Source organism: Acartia tonsa, chromosome 2 (assembly GCF_053477335.1).
Source record: "Acartia tonsa isolate MP-2025a chromosome 2, ASM5347733v1, whole genome shotgun sequence".
Lineage (NCBI taxonomy): Eukaryota > Metazoa > Arthropoda > Copepoda > Calanoida > Acartiidae > Acartia > Acartia tonsa.
Genome location: NC_137261.1, coordinates 8,596,386 through 8,623,305, shown reverse-complemented (window position 1 = coordinate 8,623,305; position 26,920 = coordinate 8,596,386). Strand labels below are relative to the sequence as shown.

The 26,920-nt window shown below is 33.1% G+C and overlaps 2 protein-coding genes across 2 annotated transcripts; both read right to left on the bottom strand.

Moving 5' to 3' along the window:
* Window positions 1–1,136: 1,136 nt before the first annotated feature.
* On the bottom strand, window positions 1,137–19,031 carry Cul2 (cullin 2). The gene is given in 25 exon segments (XM_080145506.1): window positions 1,137–1,538; window positions 1,790–1,870; window positions 1,980–2,033; window positions 2,289–2,442; window positions 2,974–3,065; window positions 3,465–3,573; window positions 5,348–5,439; window positions 6,617–6,668; window positions 7,607–7,666; window positions 8,206–8,319; window positions 8,762–8,858; window positions 9,147–9,223; window positions 10,070–10,140; window positions 10,431–10,502; window positions 10,700–10,768; window positions 11,050–11,132; window positions 11,535–11,635; window positions 12,299–12,398; window positions 12,668–12,813; window positions 13,107–13,198; window positions 13,466–13,508; window positions 15,261–15,334; window positions 16,418–16,477; window positions 17,575–17,733; window positions 18,937–19,031. Coding segments are annotated over 25 exon segments (2,232 nt in total). The 5' UTR covers window positions 19,003–19,031; the 3' UTR covers window positions 1,137–1,424.
* Window positions 19,022–26,225, bottom strand: COX5A (Cytochrome c oxidase subunit 5A). The gene is made up of 5 exons (XM_080145494.1): window positions 26,082–26,225; window positions 25,473–25,574; window positions 25,084–25,160; window positions 24,304–24,397; window positions 19,022–19,344 (listed from the first exon to the last, which is right to left on the bottom strand). Exons 1-5 carry the CDS (start codon window positions 26,187–26,189, stop codon window positions 19,243–19,245), a joined length of 483 nt encoding a protein of 160 aa, XP_080001620.1. The 5' UTR covers window positions 26,190–26,225; the 3' UTR covers window positions 19,022–19,242.
* Window positions 26,226–26,920: the final 695 nt, after the last annotated feature.

Below are 26,920 nucleotides of genomic sequence, written 5' to 3'. Positions count from 1 at the left end.
ACAAAACTCGTTTTAATCTCATAATTTTTCATATTTATATTCGCGAAAGATGTCTATACTACGATGCGATAATAACTATTCTTTTTTAAAATGCGCGTAAAGCGCTAATTTACCAAAGATGAATTAAATCTGTTTTTCACCTCATTCAACCCCTAAGTTTGAGTTAAAAGGAACCTATTCATTGAGGATCATAAGCATCTATCTTCCTTTCCATATAAAAGAAAGAAGATTCAAGTCAAGGGTAAAATGAAATAAATCCTTTAATCATTTAATGATTAGACCCCTTTATGATAATGTTTTAGTGATATTTCTATGCTTTTCGACCATGTGATGTTTACAATTTCAAAAGTAAAATAAGTTTAAGGAATAAGTATTGCTTAAATCTTGGAGTATAAAAATAAGGGGGGGGGAAGTTCTGACACATTTGCGTAAACCTGGTGTATAGGCTTTATCTTTGGACTGAGAGGATAGGTTATTAGGGATAAAATCATTCTTATATGATGAATTTCCCCCAGATTTAAGATTTTTTGGATAGGCCTCCAGGTTCCGGAGCTCCAGGCCTCCAGGTGGTCTCTGTACAGGTAAAAATGAAAAAAAAAAAAAAAATTAAGAGTTAGATGTCAGCTTATGAGACAAAATATGTATGTTTTTTCTTCAAATATGTGAATAACAATCAAAAAGAAGCATATTTTGTTTTATAAGTTAACCTCTAACTCTTCAAAAAAAAAAATCTTATTTTTAATTTTTACCTGTACAGAGACCACCTGGAGGCCTGGAGCTCCGGAACCTGGAGGCCTATCCAAAAAAATATTAAATCTGGGGGAAATTCATCATATAAGAATGATTTTATCCCTAATAACCTATCTTCTCAGTCCAAAAATAAAGCCTATACACCAGGTTTACGCAAATGTGTCAGAACTTCCCCCCCCCTTGATATGATTTTTTTAATACGGGTAATTAAAAAGACAATTAATAATTTGAAGAAAAAAAAACAAATATTAAAATTACCTATCTAATAAGAAAGGGCGAATGAAAATAATTTAGGAAATATTATACTTTAACATCAGTAAATTTTTTTTATAATTGACTTATACATATCATCACATTTATTTCATATAAATAATAACTGGGGCATCTTTTAAATTATAAAAAAGTTCAGAACAATATAATAATGGAATATTTATATTTGGTTAATAGACATTATTATTACTTTTAAGTAACAATGGCAAAGAAAAAAAATCAAATACAATGCTAAGAAAATAGAGAAATAAAGGTAAACTTTCCTGAAATCTCGGATTACGAAGCTTCAACAAAAATACCCCTTCTCAACTTATTTTAGCATTTTTCTATTTTACATACACATTTAAAGTTTACTTATCAACCAAATAGATATTATTTTATTTATAATATTGTTGCGCATGTATCTACGCCATGTATGAATATTCGTCTGTTGAGTTTGCTGTCCTCTCTATATATTGTTTGTCTATGAGCATCTCAATGCACTTCTTGATGATGGAAATAGAAGGCACGAATCGACTCTGAAAAAAAATTACATATAGGACCATTTTTTGTCGTCAATTTAGCTAGCTAATATGGACCTTATTTATTGGTCAGTTCGTTCATCCAGTATGAGGGGAAGAGGTTGGGTAAATTGGGCGAACATAGGGTATCGTTATTTTTGCCAGCTGCGAGTATCACTATCAGAGTAAATGAAAATCTGGTGCAATAATATATCAATAAAATATAAGAAAACCATAATAATATTTATAATATATATATGAATATTTACCTTTGATTGACTTAGTACTTCTTGAATGAGAGCTGTATGCTTCAATACCTTTCTCGACTTCATTGTACGCACAATAATAGCCTTAACAATAGATATTTACAATTAGAGAAGTAAGATGTGTGGTTAAATGCCCTCAATAATTTCCTGTAATTTTATTAGTACTTTATTTTAGAAAAACGTTTCATTATACCTGAATGAACATTTTTCTATCTTCCTCTACGGCGTGATGAGTAGATTCAACCTCCTAGAAATATTTCAAATAACTTTTCTAAATTTGGCATGTTATTCATTTGACAGTTAAGGATTTTCTATGAGATTAATAAATATATTCCCATTTGGCTAAAAAATGGCTATATTTATACAAAAATAACCATACTTCTTGAAACTAAAGACTTTAAATTAATACTTTTTTATTTATGTTAGATACCTAGATTTTATTTTTTCAAAAAATTGTTCTACTTGGGAACATAATCGTCTTGTTTTATTACAAAATAATGACCTGGGGTGTTTCTTTAGCCTGCTGCACGGTGCCAGCAATCTTGAATTTTGTCCTCTTGTTTGTATACTTGAGGTTGAGAGAGATGGTGGAATCAGTGGTGAGTGTCTCAGTGTTGATGTTCAGTAGTTTGGCGTCCAGCAGTGACTGCACGTACCTGAAGGGTTTATTAAATAATCTTACCCCAATTTATTCTAAGCTCTAAGTATTACACTTAAAATTGACAAATATTAAATTATCTTGTATTGATATTATAATATTTTTGTGAAATAATCAGATCAAATTAAGATAACAAAGAAGTTCATAGGCATAGTTCATAGTCATTTTCGTTGAAAGATGTTACAGATAGCTCAGAAAAAGAATAATTATCTATCGCATCGTATTATAAATAACTTTTCACGGATATTAAAATGAAAAATCATAAGTTTAAAACCAGTTTTGTTGCCCCTGAGGGTCCGATGACCCAGGCTAACAAAAGTGGCATTTGTTTTATTTTGTTTATTTTATTACTAGAGAAAAAATTCTGTAATACGATGTTATACATGATTTTTAAGTATTGCCGATAACCGGTTTTAATCTAGCGGATATTATTCGGTTTCGAAGCCATACTGGAAAAATAAATTAATCTTCCAACAACCCATGGACTTTAAACCGTGATTTTACATATCTCACATTTTATATATCTCACCTTGGAAACTGGTCGTCAGTAAGCTGGGTTGATTCTTGAAGTTCACTATAGGAAAGACTGTCTGATTTATCAAATAACAGCAACACTGACATCTAGCGAACAAAATACGAATCATTTTTAATTTTTATATATTTAATTTGTATTCTAGTAAAGGCTACTACATCTATCTGGACAACATTTACACGTTAATCAGAAGTCCTGAAGAAGCTAAGGAAGAAACCACTAATATTGATAAAATAATATTTTCACTGTTTTTTTAAAAGGTTCGACAGTCGCGCAATAGCAACAAATAAGCCGCTAAACCTATTTCCTAACGTCCGTCCGTTTAGCTTTCTTAAACATAAAAAAAAAGATTTTGCTTAGCGGCTTAAGGCGACTGCCTTCCCTGGTATATTCTTAAAGAAATGCGTAAATACTAGAAGCTACGCCACTAGAGGTCTCTAGGAGTCTAGACATCCTGTTATATACAATACATTATTACAAGGATATACCTGTGTAGTACTCATATTAATAATACATGTTTTGGCTGTGTATCCAAGCTTCACTTCTCCATTAGAAAGGTAGTGCAACCATGTCAACTTACGTCCAGAGAAATTCACACTAAAAAAAATAGTTATTTCTCGCATCGTATTATAAATAAACAGCTTTCCGCGGATACAAAATATACAATTATAGGATTAAAACCATTTTTATATTCGTAGAAAACTGGATATAATACGATGCTAGACATAATAAATTATTCAGTATGGCCGAGAACCGGTTCTAATCCGCTGAATATCAATCGGTTTCGAAGCGATATGGGAAAGTATATTTTGACATTAAAAACAATTGAATTTGTTAATTATGACTACATCTCGTTCTTCAAGAGACAGAATCTTACACGAAAAATTAATTTACTAATCTATTGTATTATGCTTGTATAATATTATTTCTTTAATGTTCATTTGTTTGACGCAATATTACGTTTTCCCCGCATTACTAATGAATTAGGATTTCATTGACTGTTTTTTTTTTCTAATTGGAAAAGATGAATTTCGAAAGTTCATAAATAATATGTAAGCTTAATTTGGCGCGTGTCATTCAACATGAAAGCTCATGCGCTAACATCAATTGTAAATTTTGACCACCTTCGTGTAACAACCCATTTCCCTAGCCCAATTCATCAAGTTTTCCTTTTCATATCCGATTATAACCCCATTGAAACACACAACTCATAAAAATTCATCAAAACCCTTCCTTTTGCTTCACATATTTGGCGCGCGCGGATTCATTTACGAAATTGTAAATATGAGAAAAAATCCGCAAATAATTCAGTTCATGATAGAACGGCAACCAAACACGACATGGAAAACTGTTACTCTCCTACAAACCAATCATACCAACAATATGCCAACTGTATCCTATGCATGGCAAGATTTGATTGTGAGTTCGGCGTGGAAGATTTACAAAACCATTTGTTAATAGCCCACCAGTGCCGGACAAACCTTGCATATATTCTCCAGATGTGTTTAAATGCCTCGGGATACAATAACTTTCAATATGGTTGCTGTTATCCCCCAAACATTTCATACTCTAAAACTCATCAGCAGTCAATGAAGTCCATATCATCTAGCAGCTCAGGATCATACGGTAGCAGCTACGATGACTTAACAAGCAGCTGCAACCATTCCTCAATGAACAGCCAGCCACAGAGATCACGTGTAAATTCTGAATCAAGTACGGCCAGCAGCGATTGGTCAATTACCAGCAGTGACCAGCGACCTAACAGCGAATTGTCCCAGATTAGCAGCAACGAAACAAGCCCATTGCAGCTGAAGACAGAAGTTGCGGCCCCCACATATTTTGGTCACAACTTAAATCTTTCAACGTATTCCCTAACAGCAATTCAAACGTCAACACCAACCCAAAAACTGGAGGATGTACAACCCCAAACCCTTTTTAGTGCCATATCACCATTTTCGGAATATATCACACAACGCCAATCCAAAAATTTGGTCTCGGATGATTTGAAACAGATAATAATTGCCAACAATCCCCTGCTTAACATCGAGTTTATATACTCGCAACGTCAGAACGACCAAATGGTACTGAACCGCTACATCCTGAAGAAGAAAAAGGGTCCTATTGTGAAGAACAACAAGCGTAGAATCTACTGGATGTGTATTGTAGCTGGATGTCCAGTCCGCGTGACCAGTCAGGAAGGCGAGCTGACCTACGCGCACAGAGGCCACAACCACATGCCCGAGGAAGCAGATGTTTTGAGACGTAAACATAAAGCAAAACTCAGAGGAAAAATATGCTTCTAAGTGATTTACCAACAAAATTAATGTATCTTGAAGAGTAGCGATGCTACTATAAAAAAAAACATAGTTACCTGTAAAACGCCTCAAACATTCTGACAGTTTTCTCCAACTGGGATGGAATGGAAATTGGAGCCAAATTATTGTGAGAAATCGGCCATGATCCCTAAAATCATTAACAAACCAGTCATTTATAATTGTAAATACACATTTTTAATATTTTACTTAAGTTTTATACCTAACTAATGTGATTTTAAATTTGTAAATAGAACAAAATTGTGAATATAAAATTTCTAGTGTTGACTTTAGACAATAAATAATAATCTATCCAATTTTCTTTTTATTATTTTCGCAGAATTTGTCGTAATACAGTGTGTTTTTTTTTATGAGCACTTTTTTGAAAGCAATTTTACCCCACTTATAGTTATCAGAATTTAATGATTAATGGCTTATTTTCTTCGTTTTTTAAGGGAAATTATGAAACAACAAAAAAAATTACAGTTTTTGTTGAAAAAGTACAGTAAAGTTGAAAATTAAAAACTTAGGTGTCAACATCTAAAAATGGTTTTAGCGCATTTTTCTTATGCTCAAATAATCAACCTTTTGCAAGAATGGCTGCTAAACACTTCAAAGTTGAGATATAGAGCTAAAAATGTATACAGATACTATTAGGGACATGTACTAGAACATATCAAAGTTTGAAGGTCATATCTCAACCAGGGAGGGAGTACTGGCCCCCCAAAGTCGACTACAGAAAATCCATTTTTTAAGAAAAATGCGCTAAAACCATTTTTATATGTTGACACCTAAGTTTTTAATTTTCAACTTTACTGTATTTTTTCAACAAAAACTGTAATTTTTTTTGTTGTTTCATAATTTCCCTTAAAAAACGAAGAAAATAAGCCATTAATCATTAAATTCTGATAACTATAAGTGGGGTAAAATTGCTTTCAAAAAAGTGCTCATAAAAAAAACACACTGTATATATTCAAGTTATTACATAAGAATCTGCGCTATTAAAAAAAGGATGACAACATCTATAAGTAGTAAAGAAATAAATGTAACGGATAAACGGTCAACGTTAGTTACAAGAAAGAGACATAATCTGCAAACTTAAAGAAAATCGCAAAACCTGTAAAGAATAAGGTTAATGTCTATTGAATCATGACTGATAGACCGACGGACAAAACAATGCAATGATACAATTGAATTGGCAATTGAAAATTACGTCTGTCCATCTTCAATAGCAACCGAGAAAATCAAATTTCCCCCATTGCGTTATGGACTAACAAATTGAATTATAGAGTAATTTCACAAAAAAATTATAATATAACAAAACTTGCCTGTTGAAGCACTTTTATGAAATAATTGACTCCTAGGTCTGTATTGGCGGTGCTAAAATATTTTATTGTTAATAACATAATATACATACTAACATAGGTATGCATAAAACAACCATTTGACAAGGAAACAGAAAATCTTTTCTTTCTGCAAGTTGCACTATTTACTATGGGAAATTGTACAATTAAAAAAGATTTTAATTTATTTATTCAGTGAGGAGGGGTGTCAACACTCATCTTTAAGTTGAAATAAGGACAAATACCCTAGGAAATAACTGTGCATTTATTGCATATTTCGTATAGTTTCTTATGATATCGTTTCATTAATACAACTTCAAATGTTCAAAATTACAAATCATATCAAATCTTACCAAACTAGTTCTATTCTATATATTTAAATTTAAGAGTAATGTGCGACGTACTTTGAATATTGCATAAAAATTAAAGTTTAATTACAATCTGATTAAACTAACTTTAATATCATTTGATTTGAAGTATAAACTAAGCTTTGTACCTATTAAACTAGGTATAAAAAATTGTATGACACTTTAACTTCATTTGTCCAAAATAATTATTCTGACAAAAAATCCAGGTTTACCACCCAAAACTAATTTTCAGAAAATAAAAAGCTTGAACGTCCTTGCTCCTACTATATGTAAAGTAAATAACAACTAGAGGACGGGATACACTATTAGGTCTAGTTTTGGACCAATTATTTCGCGAACAAACTCTTTGATTGCACGTACTTTGACTGGAAGTCTTAACTCTCTGGAAATGAGTTGCCCCTTTTTTGTTCTAACACAATCACTAAACTTTAACTATTAATGTCGTGCTCCTGACATAGCATTAACAGGTATATTTTAAACGCTAAAACAACGGGTGATGAACCGCGATTTGAACCTAGCACCTAGCCATCAACGATTAGATTAAAATTGTAAAAAAGTAATACAACCCTTGACATTATATAATATTATAAAGTTGCATGTTACTTACTTAAGGTATGTTGTAAACTTTGTATTTAACTGTTCAGCTGTAAGAATATCAGTGTACATTCTAAACAAAATACAAATAAGGTTAGAATTCCAAAAGAAAAGAGAAAGAGTAAACAAAAGTGAAAATATTTTAAGGCAAAGAATAAAAAACAGAAAACGTCCAATGATAGGGGTAAAGGGCTATTTCATCCCCCCCCCCCCCTTAAAGCCTTAAAAACCCTCATTTTATTCCCCTCAAAATAAAAAGCTTGGAAGTCTAGTATTTTAGATTAACGAGTGAGAATGTGCTAAGCCGGTATTATTAACACAATTTTTTTGACGGACAGTTAAACTAACGGACAAACGATAGACTCAAATTCTAGAGCAGTGACTAAAAATAAAAATTTTCTCACTGACTTATGTAGATAAATATTAAATATGGTAGGTTAAATTAGGTCATTATTGATTTACTATTGTAAGTCTTAGGTAAGGTTCAGGCCGACACTAAGGCTAAGGTGGAGGAGGAATTTTCCAATGGAACAGTTGAAAATTTACACAAAAAATGAAAGCTAAAAAAATATGAAGAGCAACAAAACAAAGAAAATTCTAATTTCATATCACCTGTGGAATTTTGATGTGAACTCATATCCGCAGGCCTGTTTCAGCCTGTTAATCATTGTCTCCTCTATATCCATGGAGTGGGACTGGGTGTGGATCAACCTCTTACCAAGATGCCTGTAATAAATAAACAATATAATTTATTTTACATCGAAAGTCAGGAACATAGATTTTGTGCTTCCAAAGCCCGAACACCAATCTTCTTTCTTTGATTAGTGGGTATAAACAAAAGTATTGCAACCAACCCTTTGATCGTACGACCTTTGTCTGGAATCTTGACGATATTAAATGTATCTATTATTATCTTAACAACCATACACTATTGAAACTAAAGGAAATAATTTTCGGGACTAAATGTGTGATATATCCCTCAAAAAAGATACGATTTTAAATCAATACATAATACATATACTTATTCTTGTAAGGTAAGGATTTAAATTGCAAATTCGTTATTGTTTTTTATTCAAGTTTCCCACTTATAACAAAACCCCCCCCCCCACAAAAAAAAAGACATAGAGCCATAAAATATTCTCTAACTCATTATACAAAAAGTACTTACTTTTGGTAAAACTTCTGGTATACGTCTTTGTCATCCAAATACTTGAAAATGATAATGGAGGAGGTAAGCTTCTCTTCAATCTCTGACTCACTGACTCCTGTGTCCACAGATAAAGTTATGAGCATATATTTCAAATCACTTTTTATGCACTATTGTTAATCCTATTCTATATTTAGATCTCCTTTACAGAGAAGCTTTTATAGGCAAAGGGAAGGTTTAAACTATTTTTGAGAGGAGTTTCTTCACCTTCCTACGAGAAATCGTCCCAGTAATACCAATTTAAACTACAATTAAAAAATCAAGGCACAAGAGGCCTATAGGTCTAAAAAAGAACACAATTCAATTCTTTCAAAATTAATTTCATTTCTTAACACTTTAATTCTGCCTTTGCTAGATTTCTTGAGAAGAGTGTCGCAGTACCGGGCCAAAAGTTCAGGGGAACGGCTGGGTGTTCTCGGCTCTCTAAAAAAGATATAAAAAGTGACTAGGAATTGAATTTTTTTATTATTAAAGGAAAGATAGCTAAAAATTAATCCTTTATTAGAGGTTATACTAATAAGATGTTAAGTATTATTATATGTGACCAGGGGTGTATATTCTGCACAAGATTTATTTTTTTTCCCCTGCTACAAATTTTTTTATTTTTCTTCCCCCCCTAGTTTTTTCTCACCAAGTAGGGGGGAAATGGAAAAATATTGAAAGAACTCTATATTTTATTTATTTTATCCCTCCTACCACACATTTTTTAAAGTTTTTTTAACCAAGGACGGGGGGGGAAATGGAAAAAATGTTTTCAGTTTTCTTAATTTTTACATTTTTTTCCCCTCCAACCACTTATTTTTTATTTCCCCCCCCCCCTGAGCAGGGGATCCCATGTAGAATATACACCCCTGATTGGAGGTTATACCAATAAGATGTTAAAGTATTATTATATGTGACGAAAGTCCTTAATATTTAGTACATTTCTTTAAATGAATGTTTATTTTCACATTATATCTGATAAACTTTTAAAACTGATTTATTAAACTTTTACCTACATTCTTTAGTAACATATAATCATTTAGATATCATTGCTTACATATGAAAATATTTAACTCATTTTCAACAACTGAATTAATTCGAGAAAAAAAATTCAATTGGTAATTTTTTGTGATTTTGAGAGCAACGCTTAGTAGTAAATACGACCTTTCATCTGCCTCCAAAATATTATTTAAGATTTATTTTACTTTTTGGCTTTGGCTATACCTTATTCCTGTAGCGATAAAAAATTTATAATGAAAAGCTTTCTCTTTCAAAAGCTTTCTGTACCTGTGATTGATGACAGCAGTACAGGCTCTGTCCAGAGCTCCAATAAACGCCTGATCTCCTTGGAATACATCCTGCAACATAATACATTGATTGTCAAAAAAAACTTTCCTTGCTTCCAAAATCACCATTTTATAGAAGATAGCAAAAAATGATCAATTTACTTGTCAAAATACATACTTTTATATTGAAATAAGAGTACTTTTTAAACGTTTTTCAAAACTTGTCGTGCATTTTAAGCACAAATTATAATAACAAGAACGATTTGTAAGCCATACGTACATTCCGACATTGTTAAATGTAGGGTAGCTGTGTTTCATACTATCTTCATCTTTATTGGTACTAACAAACTATAAATGCTTGCCTGAATGAGTTCTCTATACATCTTGTGAACATTGAGCATGTTTTCAACAAAATCAATATGAATATTTTCTCCCTTTAATCATAGAATAGTAAACATAGGATTATTTCATTTTTTTATCCTCAACATATTCCTAGAATCCTGTGTTTGTATAATTTCAAATAACTAACCTTTAACCCCTTATCCAATTTAATTATGAATGAGAGAAATATTTATAAATTTCTTTTATCCTTTCAGTGTTTTTTTTTATTCCATTATTTTCTATTCTATGCCTTGAGATCGGAGATAGCTTTCATGCCAGCTTCACGTATATGACTTTGTACTTCCTCCAACAAAACAGTCTAAAGAATAAAGGAAGCTTCATTAGTGTGCCTGAGGCAAATTATGGTATTTCTAACATTTGAGATTTTTTCTGTAGGCCTTTGGGAAAATTTCTCTGAAATCACCGGAAAAGTTTAATTATGGTTCATAAAAATCTTCCGAGGACAGTAATTTTTATGGTCAAAACTTTTTCATTTATCACGACTGTAACAGACTAACCCTTGATTGACAAACTTAATCTGTACAAGGGAATATGCTGCACCTTTTTATGGGATTAGCCATTTTCCTGTACTGTATTTACCTGTGCACCAGAAATTGGCCTCAGCAGGCGGTACAGGTTGGCAAGATCTGAACGTCTCTCTCCAGATACCATGGGTTTGCATTCTAAGGGTTTACATATATGTTAATTTTTATTTTTTTTTCAGGCATTGTCAAGCTTTAAAAAAAAATATTTGGCTTTTTATGGCAAATAAGAAATAAACCATAAAAGGTTTATTTAAAGACTTTTCATTAAATGCCATTTTTTAGAAGCAAATGCATATTCACATATTTTGGTTTGTGTTTTATTAGGGAAAAAATAAACTTGGCAAGAATTTTAATAGAGTAATTTGGCATAATCTGTGTAGCAATTAGACTACATAAAAAAAATATATAAAGAATTTTGTTTTCAACATTAGTTTTTAATTGCACAAAGGTTTAGCTGTATACTATAATAATATGACAAGTAGATGCCTCTATATTTGACAAGGACATTTTCTGACCGTCTATCAACATAAAATATCCAACATATCCCTGAATGTAAATAACTGAGATGATCTCCGACCATTCTTTGTTCACACTCAGCCTTCACCTTCTCATAAGAGCTTGGGTACATGTACTTACGGGCCCTAAAATAATAAAAAATGGGTTTAACCAGTATTTTAATCTTACTATTCTGAAAAAACTAAACTATTTCCTATTCATTATAAATATATTTTTTGTCATATAAATTAAACATCTAACATGCAGAAAGTTAGTTTAAGTCCAAAATATCTGCACGGTTCACCAAGAATATGTTGATATATTTATGATTGCATACTAGTGCAAGTGGGAATTAAAGGAATACAGTACTAGATCGTATATTTTGCGCAGGGGCGAATACGGAGCCAAGTCACTAAAATCTCATATTAAAGGGGGGGGGGGGGCGAAAGTGACACTTTTTGTAACCAAAACTAAAAGTCAACAAAGGAACTCAACTAAAAAAAGAGTTACAGGTCTGAGATTTTGCATGGCAGTTGCTTTATAGGGGTACAATATGGAACTGTGAAGAAACGGCGGCGCAACCGCCGAAAACCGCCGTTTCCCTTTCTTTTTTTTGCCCTTTCTCGGCGGTTGCGCCGCCGTTTCTTCACAGTTCCATATTGTACCCCTATAAAGCAACTGCCATGCAAAATCTCAGACCTATAACTCTTTTTTTAGTTGAGTTCCTTTGACTTTTAGTTTTGGTTTCAAAAAGTGTCACTTTCGCCCCCCCCCCCCCCCTTTATAAGTTTTTAATCTACTGAGCTCACCTGACTTCCTCTGCCTCGATCCTCTGGATAACCTTCTCCATGTACTGAGAAATGTTGCCCTCCTGCAGCAGTTTGGCCGCTTCCTCACGATAATGTTCACCTACAAACATGTTAAGGATAAATTAAACATAAATATTATTTTCTTTTTAGATAACAATTACAACATGATATTAAACATAAACAAGAAATAGAAACAATGAATTAGGTCTTATTATTTCTTTTACATAACACCTTAATTAAGGACATCTAAGCTTTTTCTTTTATGGGATCAAAAATCTCAATAGTGGGAGTTTAATTAAGTGCCCCTAGAGGCCTCTAGTGGGCGTACCCGCTTGTAAATTAGCTGTACAAATGAAAAAATGAAATTACCAGTAGAAGTAAGGAAAGGTTTCTCAAAAATTTCCTCATAAAGTTCCAGGTTTCCCTTCTTTTTATACTCCTCCACAGAGACAAAACTTTGGATGACACCATAAATGGTTGTTGTGGACTGAGTCAAACCTTCCCGTCTATCACATCTAAAATTTACATTGAATTGTAGGTAAACAATACCATGTCTTTAATCATGATGACAACATCCATAAGAAGCGAAACACAAAAAATCATGGATGGGATTACGAACAAGATTTAAAGAATCACGAAACCTTTCTCACTTTTTTTTAATGCTTATTTTTTGTAGCAGGACTGACACAGACCGATGTTATGCCCCCTTAAACTAACCGCCAAACAATGATAATGTTTTCCTTTGGTGAGAGCTGCTTTCCTTTTTTTAACGGATTTTCACGACAACATGATAATATGGAAAACTTACTTAATTTCTTCAAGTAGCAGAGTAACCAATTCAGATTGAAGCGGCTCTATCATTTGGGTCTTCCAAATATACAGGCCCAACTCTCCTACTTCCTACATATAATAACAAGTATGTCACAAATTACAATAGCGAAGATTAAATATTAAATTAAATGGTTGCTTCACCAATAAAACTTTATAAAGCTTTCAAATTATGAACTTTTTTATCAAAACTGTAATGTGTATGATTTTGAGAAAATTAAAATATTCCTTAAAATGCATTTAATCAAATAAATAAACAATTTAGAACTTCGCGAATTTGAATTTTATATATTTTTAAAGTCAATGTATAAAGAAAAAATAAATATTCATTGATAATACCTTCATTTGTTCCGTAGCATCTCCATAAGTAAGCTCAGCATCACTAAAAACAGAAATGGTCTATCCATCAAGATTTAAGAATGGCTAAGATGTTTCATCATTTTACAAGAAGCTAGATTTTGTAGAAAGATTATTATTTTTCAAATCTGGAAGGTAAGATTCTAAAACAGAGCTGTCAAACATCGTGTCTGAGTTCATAAACAGACAACTAATACTTTCAGTAGTAAACCTTTGTCTGTAGTTTCCAGACTTGAATAATAACAATAAATTGCCCTTGTTTATAATCAAAAGCAATAGTTTAATACATTATAAAAGTCTAGTGCATATTTAAGCATCTATGCAATATCATATCATGTGACCTTTATTTCACTGTCTCTAATATGACGCATTTTATGCTTAAGATCAACTTATATAAGTCAACCAAAAATTGAATGACGTTACTTTACCAAAAAAAGTTATTTCTATTTAAAGATTTTCTATGAAATATTACTATTTCTACAACAAACAAATATCAATCATAAATTCATTTTTCAAATGTTTGTTTTATTCCAAAAAAAGAAAAGATATTTATTTTTTGTAGAATAATCACTAAATTCGCCACTCAAACTCTCAATTTTATTATATTTCCAAAATACTTGTTAAAATTGACATTTTGCGAGAGGTTTTCAAAACACCATTGTAAATTTATCTTAAAGGGAACAAGGAACAAAAGTGAGCAACATAATTTAATTAAGCACATTCAAACAAAGTTTAGTGATCAAGCATTTTACTATTTTCTATTTTTTTGGCATAATTCATTACAATAAACAATTTAGCAATTTTGCAAGAGATTCCGTCTTCAACCTCTCTCTTCCCTTCCTTAATATAATAGTTATCCTCTACCAATTTAAGGGATGATGCCCTAATTGAATGTAAATATTACGTGGTTTATTGTTTCAATTATTAATCTCCTTTGTAAGATAATATAATCTCACTATTTTTAAGAAATAACATCAAATTAGGTATTTATTTTAAAAAAATGCTAAGATATCTTAAGACTAATGACGCACTTAAGATTATTTACTATAATTTTTCTTCCGTTGGATCGTTTTAATAATAATAATGGATATTGAATATACGTGGGTTTATTGACTGGTGGAAAATTGTTGGTCAGTTAGTTCATCCAGTGGAGAGGATGGGGTAAAGGGGGGACAAGCATAATTTTTTTTGGACTTTAAGGTACCACAAATTTTAGGTATTTGTTATTAACACCATGCCAATAGCATTGAGAAGTAAGTGACAGTGTGCATGTTAGAACAATGTTCGCACGGCGACAGTTTATATGCATTACAGACTATAACACCATTAGGGATGGCAATCCGTCAAATTTTTGGACCGGATTCGGATTCTTACAAGAATCCGTCCAAAAAAAGGCGGATTCCCGCGGATTCCGGATTTTTATTTTTGTCGGATTCCGGATTCTAGCAATATTTTGAAAGGCTTTTTTTAATAAAAAAAAGTGCTACATATGTCCTAAAAATTAATATTCTTGGTGTTCTCTATAATTAACTTCCAAAAATCGAACCAGATTTTAAAAGATATTATATATAATGATTGATGATAATCTTTGCCTTCAAAAGACGCTAATTTTAGCCTACCAATCAAGAATCCGAATCCGCTATTAAAAAACGGATTCAGGATTCGGATTCCAAAATTGGCTAAAAATTGGGCGGATTCCGGATTCGGATACGAATTGCCAACCCTAAACACCATACTTATAGATCGAGTAGCTACGCAATAAGAAAAGTAGTCATACCTGAGCTTCTGTTTTTTAATATGTTGAGTATTCAGATACAAATATAACTTGTGCAAATAATCAATTCCACGACTGTCAAGTATAAAGATCATATAAAGAGGTTTGATATTTGTATGTCTGTCTACTAAGACTTCGTTAACTTCGAATGTTGTTGCACGTATGAATTATTTATGTAAATACATATCAGACTTTCAAAAAAAAAAAGATTTAATGGAAATCTTTCAAATTGTCGAAACTATTTTTTCTCTATAAATATTTTATTACCCCCCAAAAAAGTTTAAAATATTAATATGAATTATTATTATATTATCACTTTTTGTACATACATAAAAATAAGTACCTAGTAAAAGTAATAATATTATTTTTTGCGTTTGAATGTGTGTCAAAGTTTACATCCTTAATGTGACCTAAAAAATGAGGTAAACTTGATAAAAAGAGTATCAGTCAAGCAAGAAATATCAGACTTAAAACTTTCTTTGTATGTTTAAATTGTTTGTAAAACAAAGAAATGCAAAAACTGCTCATATTTTCTATAAAAAAAAGTAAAATAAGCACAGATACACTTAGAATAGGATTATCCGTGCTTAAAAAAAAATGGTACCTACTGAAATATATTTGTAATTCTATTATATAAAGTAAAACCGAAGGTCTTCAGATTAAAATCCCGATAACCACTGAACCGATTGAGCTCACAATATTAGGGCAGATTTACACACAGGTCCCTTGGTGGTTTTAAGCTACATTATCGTTTAACTTGTGTCTTGGGATGGTTTTAAGCTATTTTACTACTTCCCTCCCCTAGATGCTAGTGGCGTAGTAGATATTTATCTGAACAAAATAATATACCAATGGAAAATTAAAATTATTGCATAAAATGAATAATAGGCTCAATTTGTCCGTCTGTCTGTCCGACCTTAATGCTATGGAGAAAATGTTATTTTTTCGGCTGCTATTCAATATAACTGCTTTATATTTATAAAGAGCATCCAGTATATATACAACTTACTTTGTCCGTCAGTCATGTTAAAATTTTTTAACATTATGACCACTAAATATCTGCCCCTAAACTAGTTTGTCCAACCATGATTTTTTTGCGAATGTTATCATCATTGTTTCAATGGTGAAAAAGTATTTTCAAATATGATCTTAATTTTCCTAAATTGTTTCCAACTCTCGTAGTAGGAAGTCAATAGATTCTTTTCGCCTCCTTTCTTTACCTGAAATTCATATAAATTAATGTTGCATATATTATATTAAAGGCATTTTGAATTTAAATAAAATAAAGTTTTAAGGAACTTAAGAAGCATCCTTGAAAAGCTAAAAATTCATATGTAGCTTCCAACAATCTGTAATTAGATGATTTTTGTGTCAATCATTTTTATTTATCAAAGAGTTTGGTAGGTATTGTTAAATGGATAATAATGATTTTTAAAAATACCAATAATATGCTGTGCTTTAAAGGTCAAAATAAGATTTCATATTAAGTATGAATTTTAAACTCTTGAGGATAGCTTTCTTTATATAAGAACAAACACCAAGTTCTTGAACACAATCCTATCCAATTTAGCATGAAAAAAGAAAGACCAGAGCCGGATCTTTAAATCATTTCAATGGTGCGCCAAATCGGGGTGAGCCAACTTTCCACCAATGAGAGCACAGCATTTTACGAAATGCCGCGCTGTAATTGGCTAAAATTCGGCGCACCCCGATTTGGCGCACCATTGAAATGATTTAAAGATCCAGCTCAGTCAAACATCGAGAACTGAAAATAAACAGAGCCTTCATGTTTTAATGTTTGATGGGTGGGAATGTCTTTTTCATGCCATATCAGCAAGGAATGAGTTAGAAACCTAGTTAAGATGTCTAGAGAAAAAACCTTACATACCCCATAAAAAATGTAAACATTTTGGAGCCTTTCTCCAAGATTTCAAGGTTAAAATTGTGGGCGATTCTTTTTTTTGCACCCGTCATATATCATTTTGGATAAAACAGTAAATATTAAGAAAATCTTTCAGGCAAAAAAAACCGTTAAACTACTTTCTCGTATTCATTCGAATCCGGTGGATAGGAACCGGTTCTCATCCATACGAAAAAACTATGTCTAGCATCGTATTATATCCAGCTTTCTACGAATATAAAAATGCACAATCATAAGATTAAAACCAGTTTTTTTAGCCGGTGCCTTCGGCACCACGGGGCTAAAAAAACTAGTTTTAATCTCATAATTGTACATTCTATATCCGCGGAAAGCCGTTTATAATACGATGCGAGAAATAACTATTCTGTCACCAAACATTTAAAAAAAATATTTTACTTTTTGTAATTCTTGATTGACATGATTCTCTAGAAACTTCATTGTCTCCGCGTACAGTTTGTCCGCCAGCGGCTCTGGGTAGGCCACGCACAAACTGTACACATCGCTAAATCTCTCGTTCCAGGTGTGTCTCTGGACAGTTCCAAGCGTGACAACAGCCTAGCCGGGCACAAGTGGTTTCTTCATTCTGTCGTTTTTCATTTATTCCAAGTAGAGGTATAACCGACAATTGAATTAATTCGAAAAAATATTTTGTAGTTTGCACTGATAGAAGCACCCTTTATATTTACAAAGATTGCCCCTTCCCCCCATAAATCGAAAAAATGAAATAACGAAATAATTTTGGGATCTAATTTAGATGTTTATTTTGTTTTTACTATTTTGATATTTGTCTTTAAAATGTAGCATTTTTATACATTCAATGTATAGATAGACTTTAATAGTTGCTATCTTAGCTGTAAATCTTAAAATCACAAAATAAATCTCTGACAAAGTAGTTGATTTATGTTTATTAGCGGTAAAAATAACTGAAGATAGATAGATACAAAATACAAACCTAATTGTTTATTATTTCATTTTTTTCGCTTAAAAGTATTCATTAATTTTTATTAATAGTCATCTTAAACTAACATAACATCAGATATAAAAACAAAGAACATTCTTGGGCGAAGCTTTTACATATTTAAGATTGTTCCGCCCGTCCTAGCATAGAACTATTATTGATCATTTGGGCGAATTAAAATCATTCTATTGATTCCAAACCCATACACGAGAATTTCTTTAACAATGTATGTTTTCCCATCTTAGCCAGAAGATGATACGGACTTTATTTATTTGAAATTGATCCTAGTACGATTAAGAATAATGTTATAACCTTAACCTAACAATAAGCATCTCCTGCGTATTAAGTTATTAGCATACGAAGCAATGATCAGGTTTCAAAATAATTTAAATCTAAATACTTTTATCAGTTTCTTTTTCAAAGGTGCGTAATACTTCCATAGTTGCCCCAACCCTCATCCTCGGAGGGAGGGGGAGGGGATCTCAAGGTTAGGAAACGAGGATGTAAAATGGACAAAAAGGAGAGGGAGATAAAGAAATTAAACTAGGTAGAAATACTATTTAAATTTGTTTATTTTGCTATAATGATCTTGTTTGTTAAGCTTCGCTTTTAAATTCCAATCATTCTTGTTTTTATATTATGAACTTTATAATAGCTTAAATTAACACTTCGTAAAATGTGGTTTAAATAAGACTTTAATATCATGTCAGCAAAATAACAATTTCTGGAGGAACTTCCACCTATGATTGAAAAGATTTGCATAAAGATAATGATGAAAACACGGTGAATGAAGAATATGCCTTTATAGTTTCTTGCAGTTGTGCCCACGTAGACGTAAAGTCTACCCGCTTCGGTTTCAGTGACATTAGTTAGTTTTTTGCTTAATTTTTATCTGAAAAAACAATCAAGTCTACAATGTTAGAAAGAGCAAAAGACAAGTTATGGTGTTAAATAATTTCTTTAATAATATCTCTTTCTTGTTAACAACACAAAAACCGTGAGACATGTTTATCATAAAAGGTATTTAATTCACATAGTTATTATTTCTATAAAGCTAAAATACATTGTAAGGAGGACAAGAGGAGTCTCAGGAGGGGGTGAATATATTAGTGGATCTCGTATGGGCTGGGGAGAGCAAGTTCTGGCTGGTCGTAGTCCATCTGGTCAGGGGTCAGGATGCCCAGCTCATCAAGGGTTGGCTTCAGCTCCTGAAAATATTTAATATTTTAGTTGACTAGGTAAGATTTATAAGAGAAGATAATGCCAGTTTAGTTGATATACAAGGGGGGGGGAAGTTTTGACACTTTCGCTTACTCCGTGATTATTGGGCTATGTATCAAAGTTAGACTATAGGTTATTTGGGATAAAAGTTTACTTTTGGTTAGTACTTCACGGATTTTTAATCATTTTTTGGATAACCCCACCCCCTAGCCCCCCGGGGCTCAAAAACCCCCTAAAAATGAACCTAACCTTAATTTTCTCAGGAACCATTTGACCAAAAGAGATGATTTCTTAAACTTAAGCTTTTATGCTTATAAACTAACTTCTGATTTAGAAGTCACCCCCCTGCCACCAACCCTTAGCCCTCCGGGGCTCAAAAAAACCCTAAAAATGAACCTAACCTTAATTTTCTCAGGAACCATTTGACCAAAAGAGATGATTTCTTAAACTTAAGCTTTTATGCTTATAAACTAACTTCTGATTTAGAAGTCACCCCCCTGCCACCAACCCCTAGCCCTCCGGGGCTCAAAAAAACCCTAAAAATGAACCTAACCTTAATTTTCTCAGGAACCATTTGACCAACAGAGATGATTTTTTAAACTTAAGCTTCTATGCTTATAAACTAACTCTTAGTTTAGAAGTCAGCCCCCTGCCACCAACCCCTAGCCCTCTGGGGATCAAAAAAACTCTAAAAATGAACCTAACCTTAATTTTCTCAGGAACCATTTGACCAACAGAGATGATTTCTTAAACTTAAGCTTTTATGCTTATAAACTAACTTCTAGTTTAGAAGTCACCCCCCTGCCGCCAACCCCTAGCCCTCCGGGGCTCAAAAAACTCTAAAAATGAACCTAACCTTAATTTTCTCAGGAACCATTTGACCAACAGAGATGATTTCTTAAACTTAAGCTTTTATGCTTATAAACTAACTTCTAGTTTAGAAGTCACCCCCCTGCCGCCAACCCCTAGCCCTCCGGGGCTCAAAAAACTCTAAAAATGAACCTAACCTTAATTTTCTCAGGAACCATTTGACCAACAGAGATGATTTCTTAAACTTAAGCTTTTATGCTTATAAACTAACTTCTAGTTTAGAAGTCACCCCCCTGCCGCCAACCCCTAGCCCTCCGGGGCTCAAAAAACTCTAAAAATGAACCTAACCTTAATTTTCTCAGGAACCATTTGACCAACAGAGATGATTTCTTAAACTTAAGCTTTTATGCTTATAAACTAACTTCTAGTTTAGAAGTCACCCCCCTGCCGCCAACCCCTAGCCCTCCGGGGCTCAAAAAAACTCTAAAAATGAACCTAACCTTAATTTTCTCAGGAACCATTTGACCAACAGAGATGATTTCTTAAACTTAAGCTTTTATGCTTATAAACTAACTTCTAGTTTACAAGTCAGCCCCCTGCCACCAACCCCTAGCCCCCCGGGGCTCAAAAAAACCCTAAAAATGAACCTAACCTTAATTTAAATTTCTTATTTGTAGAGTTAGAGGTACACTTATTAGACCTAATATGCTTATTTTTGGATGTTATTGACATATCTGCTGAAAAAAATAGAATCACCCTCCAGGTTCAGGTGCTGCAGGCCTCCAGGTCCACTCTGGAGACAGGTAAAAATTAAAATTTCTTTTTTGAAGAATTAGAGGTAAACTTATTAAACCAAATATGCATCTTTTTGGATGTTATTGACATATCTCCTGAAAAAAATAGAATTGGCCTCTAGTTTCAGGTGCTGCAGGCCTCCAGGTCCACTCTGGAGACAGGTAAAAATTAAAAGTTCTTATTTAAAGATATGTGTTCTAGGCAGGGTCTAGGTGACCTCCAGGCGACTGCTGGATAGGGAAAATTAAACAAATTGTATTTTTTGAATTTAGAGAAAGCAGGCTCAAGGTGTCCTTTAGGAGCCTTCTAGACAGACCTAAAATGTCTATTTTATAATGTTTAGGTATGCTTTTTAAAGTATAATTCTGTCTCAGATGTAATATTACAGATACTCAAAATGGGGCAAGCGTTTTTGATATGATTCAGATTATAAAGTCTAGATGAAAGTGGAGTCATTTTAAGAATTTAATCAATATGACTGCATTGAAATGCTGATTACGAATCTCAAACCGTTATAAAAAATATTGCTCCTAGTTGGAACAAGATCTTGTTAAGTATCTAAAAACAGCTGATTTAGTCAAAATTGTTCATTTTGGTAGGTTATTTGAAAATCATTTAAGACTGAATCAATATTTTTCAAAACAGTTTTCAGATCTGTAATCAGCATTTCATTGCGGTCATTTTGATATGCAACATGCGTGTGTTTGAAGGAATTTCAATTTTTGGTTTTATAAGGGGGCGGGCACATTTTATACCCTCCGTGCGCCCATTGTTTTTGGATTTAAAAACCTCTTTCAAGTTTCACAGGGTTTTATATTGGCCTAGTAACCCTTGCCAATGTCTACTAATGTGAAATTCCAAAATCGACCCACCCTAAGTAAGTTATATTTTTTGTATTTTTTAACAAATAATTTAATCTGCAAGGTATTTTTCTAAAATGGCGACAATATTGCTCACTGGAAATAAGTAGCTATCATATAGGATAACTTTAGATTTTTTATACCTTGATTAAGTTTTTTGTTGTACATATTTTTTATTTCTATTTAGTAACCTTTCATCTTAATTCAAACATTACACATAAGGATTTTTACCTGTTGAGCAGGCTCCTGGAGCCTGCTGGGAACATATATTGAAGCCGTAAACAATAAATTTGACTTATTTTTTACTTTAACCTTATTCTATTTTAATACCTTTCCTCTAAATTCCAAACTAACCATTTTAGATATTCACCTGAACCTAGAGGCCGATTCTAATTTTTTCAGCTGATATGTCAATAACATCCAAAAAGAAGCATATTTGGTTTAATAAGTGTACCTCTAACTCTTTAAATAAGAAATTTTAATTTTCACCTGTCGAGAGTGGACCTGGAGGCCTGCAGCACCTGAACCTGGAGGCCGATTCTAATTTTTTCAGCAGATATGTCAATAACATCCAAAAAGGTGCATATTTAGTTTAATAAGTGTACCTCTAAACCTTCAAATAAGAAATTTAAATTTTTACCTGTCTCCTGAGTGGACCTGGAGGCCTGCAGCACCTGAACCTGGAGGACAATTATATATTTTTTCAGGAGATATGTCAATAACATCCAAAAAGAAGCATATTTGGTTTAATAAGTGTACCTCTAACTCTTCAAATAAGAAATTTTAATTAAAGTTAGGTTCATTTTTGGTTTTTTTGAGCCCCGGGGGACAAGGGGTTTGCGGCAGGGGGGCTATTTCTAAACTTAAACTTAGTTCATAAGCATAAAAGCTTTAGTTTAAGAAATCATCTCTATTGGACAAATAGCTCCTGAGAAAATTAAGGTTAGGTTCATTTTTAGGGTTTTTTGAGCCCCGGGGGGCTAGGGGTTGGCGGTAAGGGGGTGACTTCTTAACTTAAACTCAATTTATAAGTATAAAAGCATAAGTTTAAGAAATCATCTCTGTTGGTCAAATGGTTCCTGAGAAAATTAAGGTTAGGTTCATTTTTAGGTTTTTTTTGAGCCCTGGAGAGCAAGGGGTTGGCGCAGGGGGGTGACTTCTTAACAAGAAGTTAGTTTATAAGCATAAAAGCTTAAGTTTAAGAAATCATCTCTGTTGGTCAAATGGTTGCTGAGAAAATTAAGGTTAGGTTCATTTTTAGAGTTTTTTTTGAGCCCCGGAGGGCTAGGGGTCGGCGGCAGGGGGGCGACTTCTAAACTTAAGCTTAGTTTATAAGCATAAAAGCTTAAGTTTAAGAAATCATCTCTATTGGTAAAATGGTTCCTGAGAAAATTAAGGTTAGGTTCATTTTTAGAGTTTTTTTGAGCCCCGGAGGGCTAGAGGTTGGCGGCAGGGGGCTGACTTGTAAACTAGAAGTTAGTTTATAAGCATAAAAGCTTAAGTTTAAGAAATCATCTCTGTTGGTCAAATGGTTCCTGAGAAAATTAAGGTTAGGTTCATTTTTAGGTTTTTTAGAGCCCCGGAGGGCTAGGGGTTGGTGGCAGGGGGTGACTTCTAAATCAGAAGTTAGTTTATAAGCATAAAAGCTTAAGTTTAAGAAATCATCTCTGTTGGTTAAATGGTTCCTGAGAAAATTAAGGTTAGGTTCATTTTTAGGGTTTTTTGAGCCCCGGAGGGCTAGGGGTTGGCGGCAGGGGGGTGACTTCTAAACTAGAAGTTAGTTTATAAGCATAAAAGCTTAAGTTTAAGAAATCATCTCTGTTGGTCAAATGGTTCCTGAGAAAATTAAGGTTAGGTTCATTTTTAGGGTTTTTTTGAGCCCCGGAGGGCTAGGGGTTGGTGGCAGGGGGGTGACTTCTAAATCAGAAGTTAGTTTATAAGCATAAAAGCTTAAGTTTAAGAAATCATCTCTTTTTGTCAAATAGTTCCTGAGAAAATTAAGGTTAGGTTCATTTTTAGGGGGATTTTGAGCCCCGGGGGGCTAGGGGGTGGGGTTATCCAAAAAATGATTAAAAATCCGTGAAGTACTAACCAAAAGTAAACTTTTATCCCAAATAACCTATAGTCTAACTTTAATACCTAGCCCAATAATCACGGAGTAAGCGAAAGTGTCAAAACTTCCCCCCCCCTTGTTTCGACTTCACTAAATTCACTAACTAATAGTCAGCATTTAACAACTAACACTGTGAGGAAACAGAGGGGTGGGGGGTTGCTAGGTACCAGAATCTCGTAAACAGTGAGCAAAATGGACTAAATATTGTGCTAAAATTTTGAAACTTGGTACATAAGCCTAGTCCAATAGGTATTACATCTAAATGAAAAAAAATCCAATTTTTTTATTTTAAGGTTAGGTTGCTCACGGTTTTCGAGCTTCCGGCACCTGGCACCCCCGCCCCCTTATTTGGCACCAAATATGTTTACCTGCATCATGTAGGGCCAGATCTCCTTCTCGTGGTCAGCGCACTTGATCTTGACAACCTCCAGGATACGAGTGGTCAGGGCGTAGTCATTCACTCTAAATAGATTGTCATTTATTCTAAAATATCCTTTTTTCTGAATGGTAACTTTATAAAAAAATAGATGGAAAGAAAATTAGGACCAAAGAACTAGGGTTGGCAATCCGTCCAATTTTTGGACCGGATTCGGATTCAGATTCTTACAAAAATCCGCCAAAAAATCACGAATTAATCCATGGATTCCGGATTCTTATTTTTTTGACGGATTCCGGATTCTAGCAATATTTTAAAAGGCCTTTTTAAAAAATAAATTAGGAGATTTATCCAAAGCTGCGTTTATTCATATTTTCACAGTAGCTTTTCTCTTATTTCTAGACCCCACAGCGGCCATTTTCTAGCCCTTGCTCAACCTAACCTAACCTAACCTAAAATAAGCATGAAAAGCTACTGTGAAATATTCGGACCAAAAAACTCAAGACGCTAATTTTAGCCCAACAATTAAGAATCCGAATCCACTATTAAAATAACGGATTCCGGATTCGGATTGCCAACCCTACAAAGAACAGAGCTGGATCTTTAAATCATTTCAATGGTGCGCCAAATCGGGGTGAGCCAACTTTCCACCAATGAAAGAATAGCATTTTACGAAATGCCGCGCTATGATTGGCTGAAATTCGGCGCAACCCGATTTGGCGCACCATTGAAATGATTTAAAGATCCAGCTCAGATAAATTGGTAAACTTACCTCCTACAAGCTCTGAGGGCAGCTGCGACAATGGTTGGGTCGGGAATCAAATCCATACCATTCAATTCAGACATTCCCTGAACAGATTTCTTGTTAAAATTCTAAGTCACTATGGTGTTAGAATATGGACAATTTTCTACAGAAATACCGCAGCGATATCAAGTTATAGATATCGAAGATGAAAAAATAGTAGGTATATTAGGATATAAAAACGGAAAAAGGTTTTCTAGATTATTTGATATATATCAAACTTTGTTTAATTTTCAAAATTTGATTGTCGGACATAGCTAATAGGTAGGTAGATATTGATTGAAATAATGATTCATTACATAGATGTTTGAAAATATAGATTAATGTAATGTATACACTTTTATTGTAATTTGATTTACCTTTCTGATTTCCCATCCATCAATGTCGGGCCTGTTGAAGTAAGCCTCGTATCTGGAGTCGAACTCAGCATCAGAGGGATTTTCAGAGGACATCATGCGTACCTAGAATTAGATACATGGGTTCATTTGCAGATAATTAAAATGGATGGCTAATTTTTGTTTTCATCACCCTAAGCTCAAGCAATAATTGTAAAAGAATGATGAATGTTTTCAGAATGGATTAATTATTACTTTTTATATTTTCCAATAAAGTGAAACATGCAGTTGGCTAAAATAACGATTCTCCCTTCCACCTCCTTTATCCCAATCCTCCACTCCTACACTGGATAAAAGAACTGACCAATAAGTGATGTCCATGTTAAACTAAATTGACAATTTTTCACCCGTCATGATGTCCACGTATATTCTAAATCCATTAGTATTGCCTTGCTCTATGAGTACTAGACAAAGGTCGAGCAATCAAAAGGTTGGTTATCTGTAATCGTTTATTTCCGCCTTTAACCGTTTATATAATAATGTGAAAAAGAAAAATCTATAAAATTTTTATGTCCAAGAGACACAAAACAGATATATAAAGATGTAAGGAACTAGAATTGCAAATTGCCAAACCTGTTGGGTAAGCCTCAGGTTTGCAACAGACATGACTGTCTGCTGGGTCCTAGAGGCTGTCCTGATGGCGGACAGACGAGGCACAGCCCTCAATGCCACACGCAGCATTTTGTCTGAAATGATCAAAGATCATAATTACTTAAAATTTCATACTGTTCAATTCTCGGTAATTCATTATTAATTACTGTATGAATATCACAATTATCAGGGAAGTTGAGTATTAGTCAAATGCAAATGTTCATGGGAGGTTAAACGTCAGTAATTACGATAAAAAATAAAAGGGAAAATACACTTATACAAAGTCGCATTTTTGCTATTTTTAATCAATACATTTATGACTTAAAGAAAATATGTATTTTTTAAATCTAATCCTTTTCTGTAGATTAGCTTTTATATTTATCTATTAAGAGCTTAGTTACCGATTAAGTTCTAAATTATAAGAAAGCTTCACATAATTCCTTGAGATATGTTTTAAGCTATTTTTCTCTGTCCCATTCGAATACAGAAACACCAAATGTTAGGGGCAAAGCCACTAGTATACATTAATGAATAAAATACTGTAAAAAAACCGACATTTCAGCAAAGGAATCATTATAAAGTAACAAATTATAAAGAATAAATAACGAAGTAGTTCTCCATTTGAAATCTCTACCCGAGTCATGAAAAATAAAACAGCTGATTTGATTCATGTCTGTAACAAGAATAATCAAATACATTATTTTTCATAAAAAAAGCTAGCTAACAAAAATAATAAAAATAAAAAATAATATTTAAACCACACTAAAAAGTCATTTGAAAGCATTTAAAAAGTTATTTAATCTTTAATAAGAAATAAAAAG

Excerpts from the sequence above, each read along its gene's own strand:
- COX5A (XM_080145494.1), bottom strand. The coding sequence starts at position 26,189 with ATGCTGCGTGTGGCATTGAGGGCTGTGCCTCGTCTGTCCGCCATCAGG. Across the intron at positions 25,575-26,081 it reads ACCTGAGGCTTACCCAACAG|GTACGCATGATGTCCTCTGA; the intron begins GTTTGGCAATTT and ends ATCTAATTCTAG. Across the intron at positions 24,398-25,083 it reads GCCCTCAGAGCTTGTAGGAG|AGTGAATGACTACGCCCTGA; the intron begins GTAAGTTTACCA and ends CAATCTATTTAG.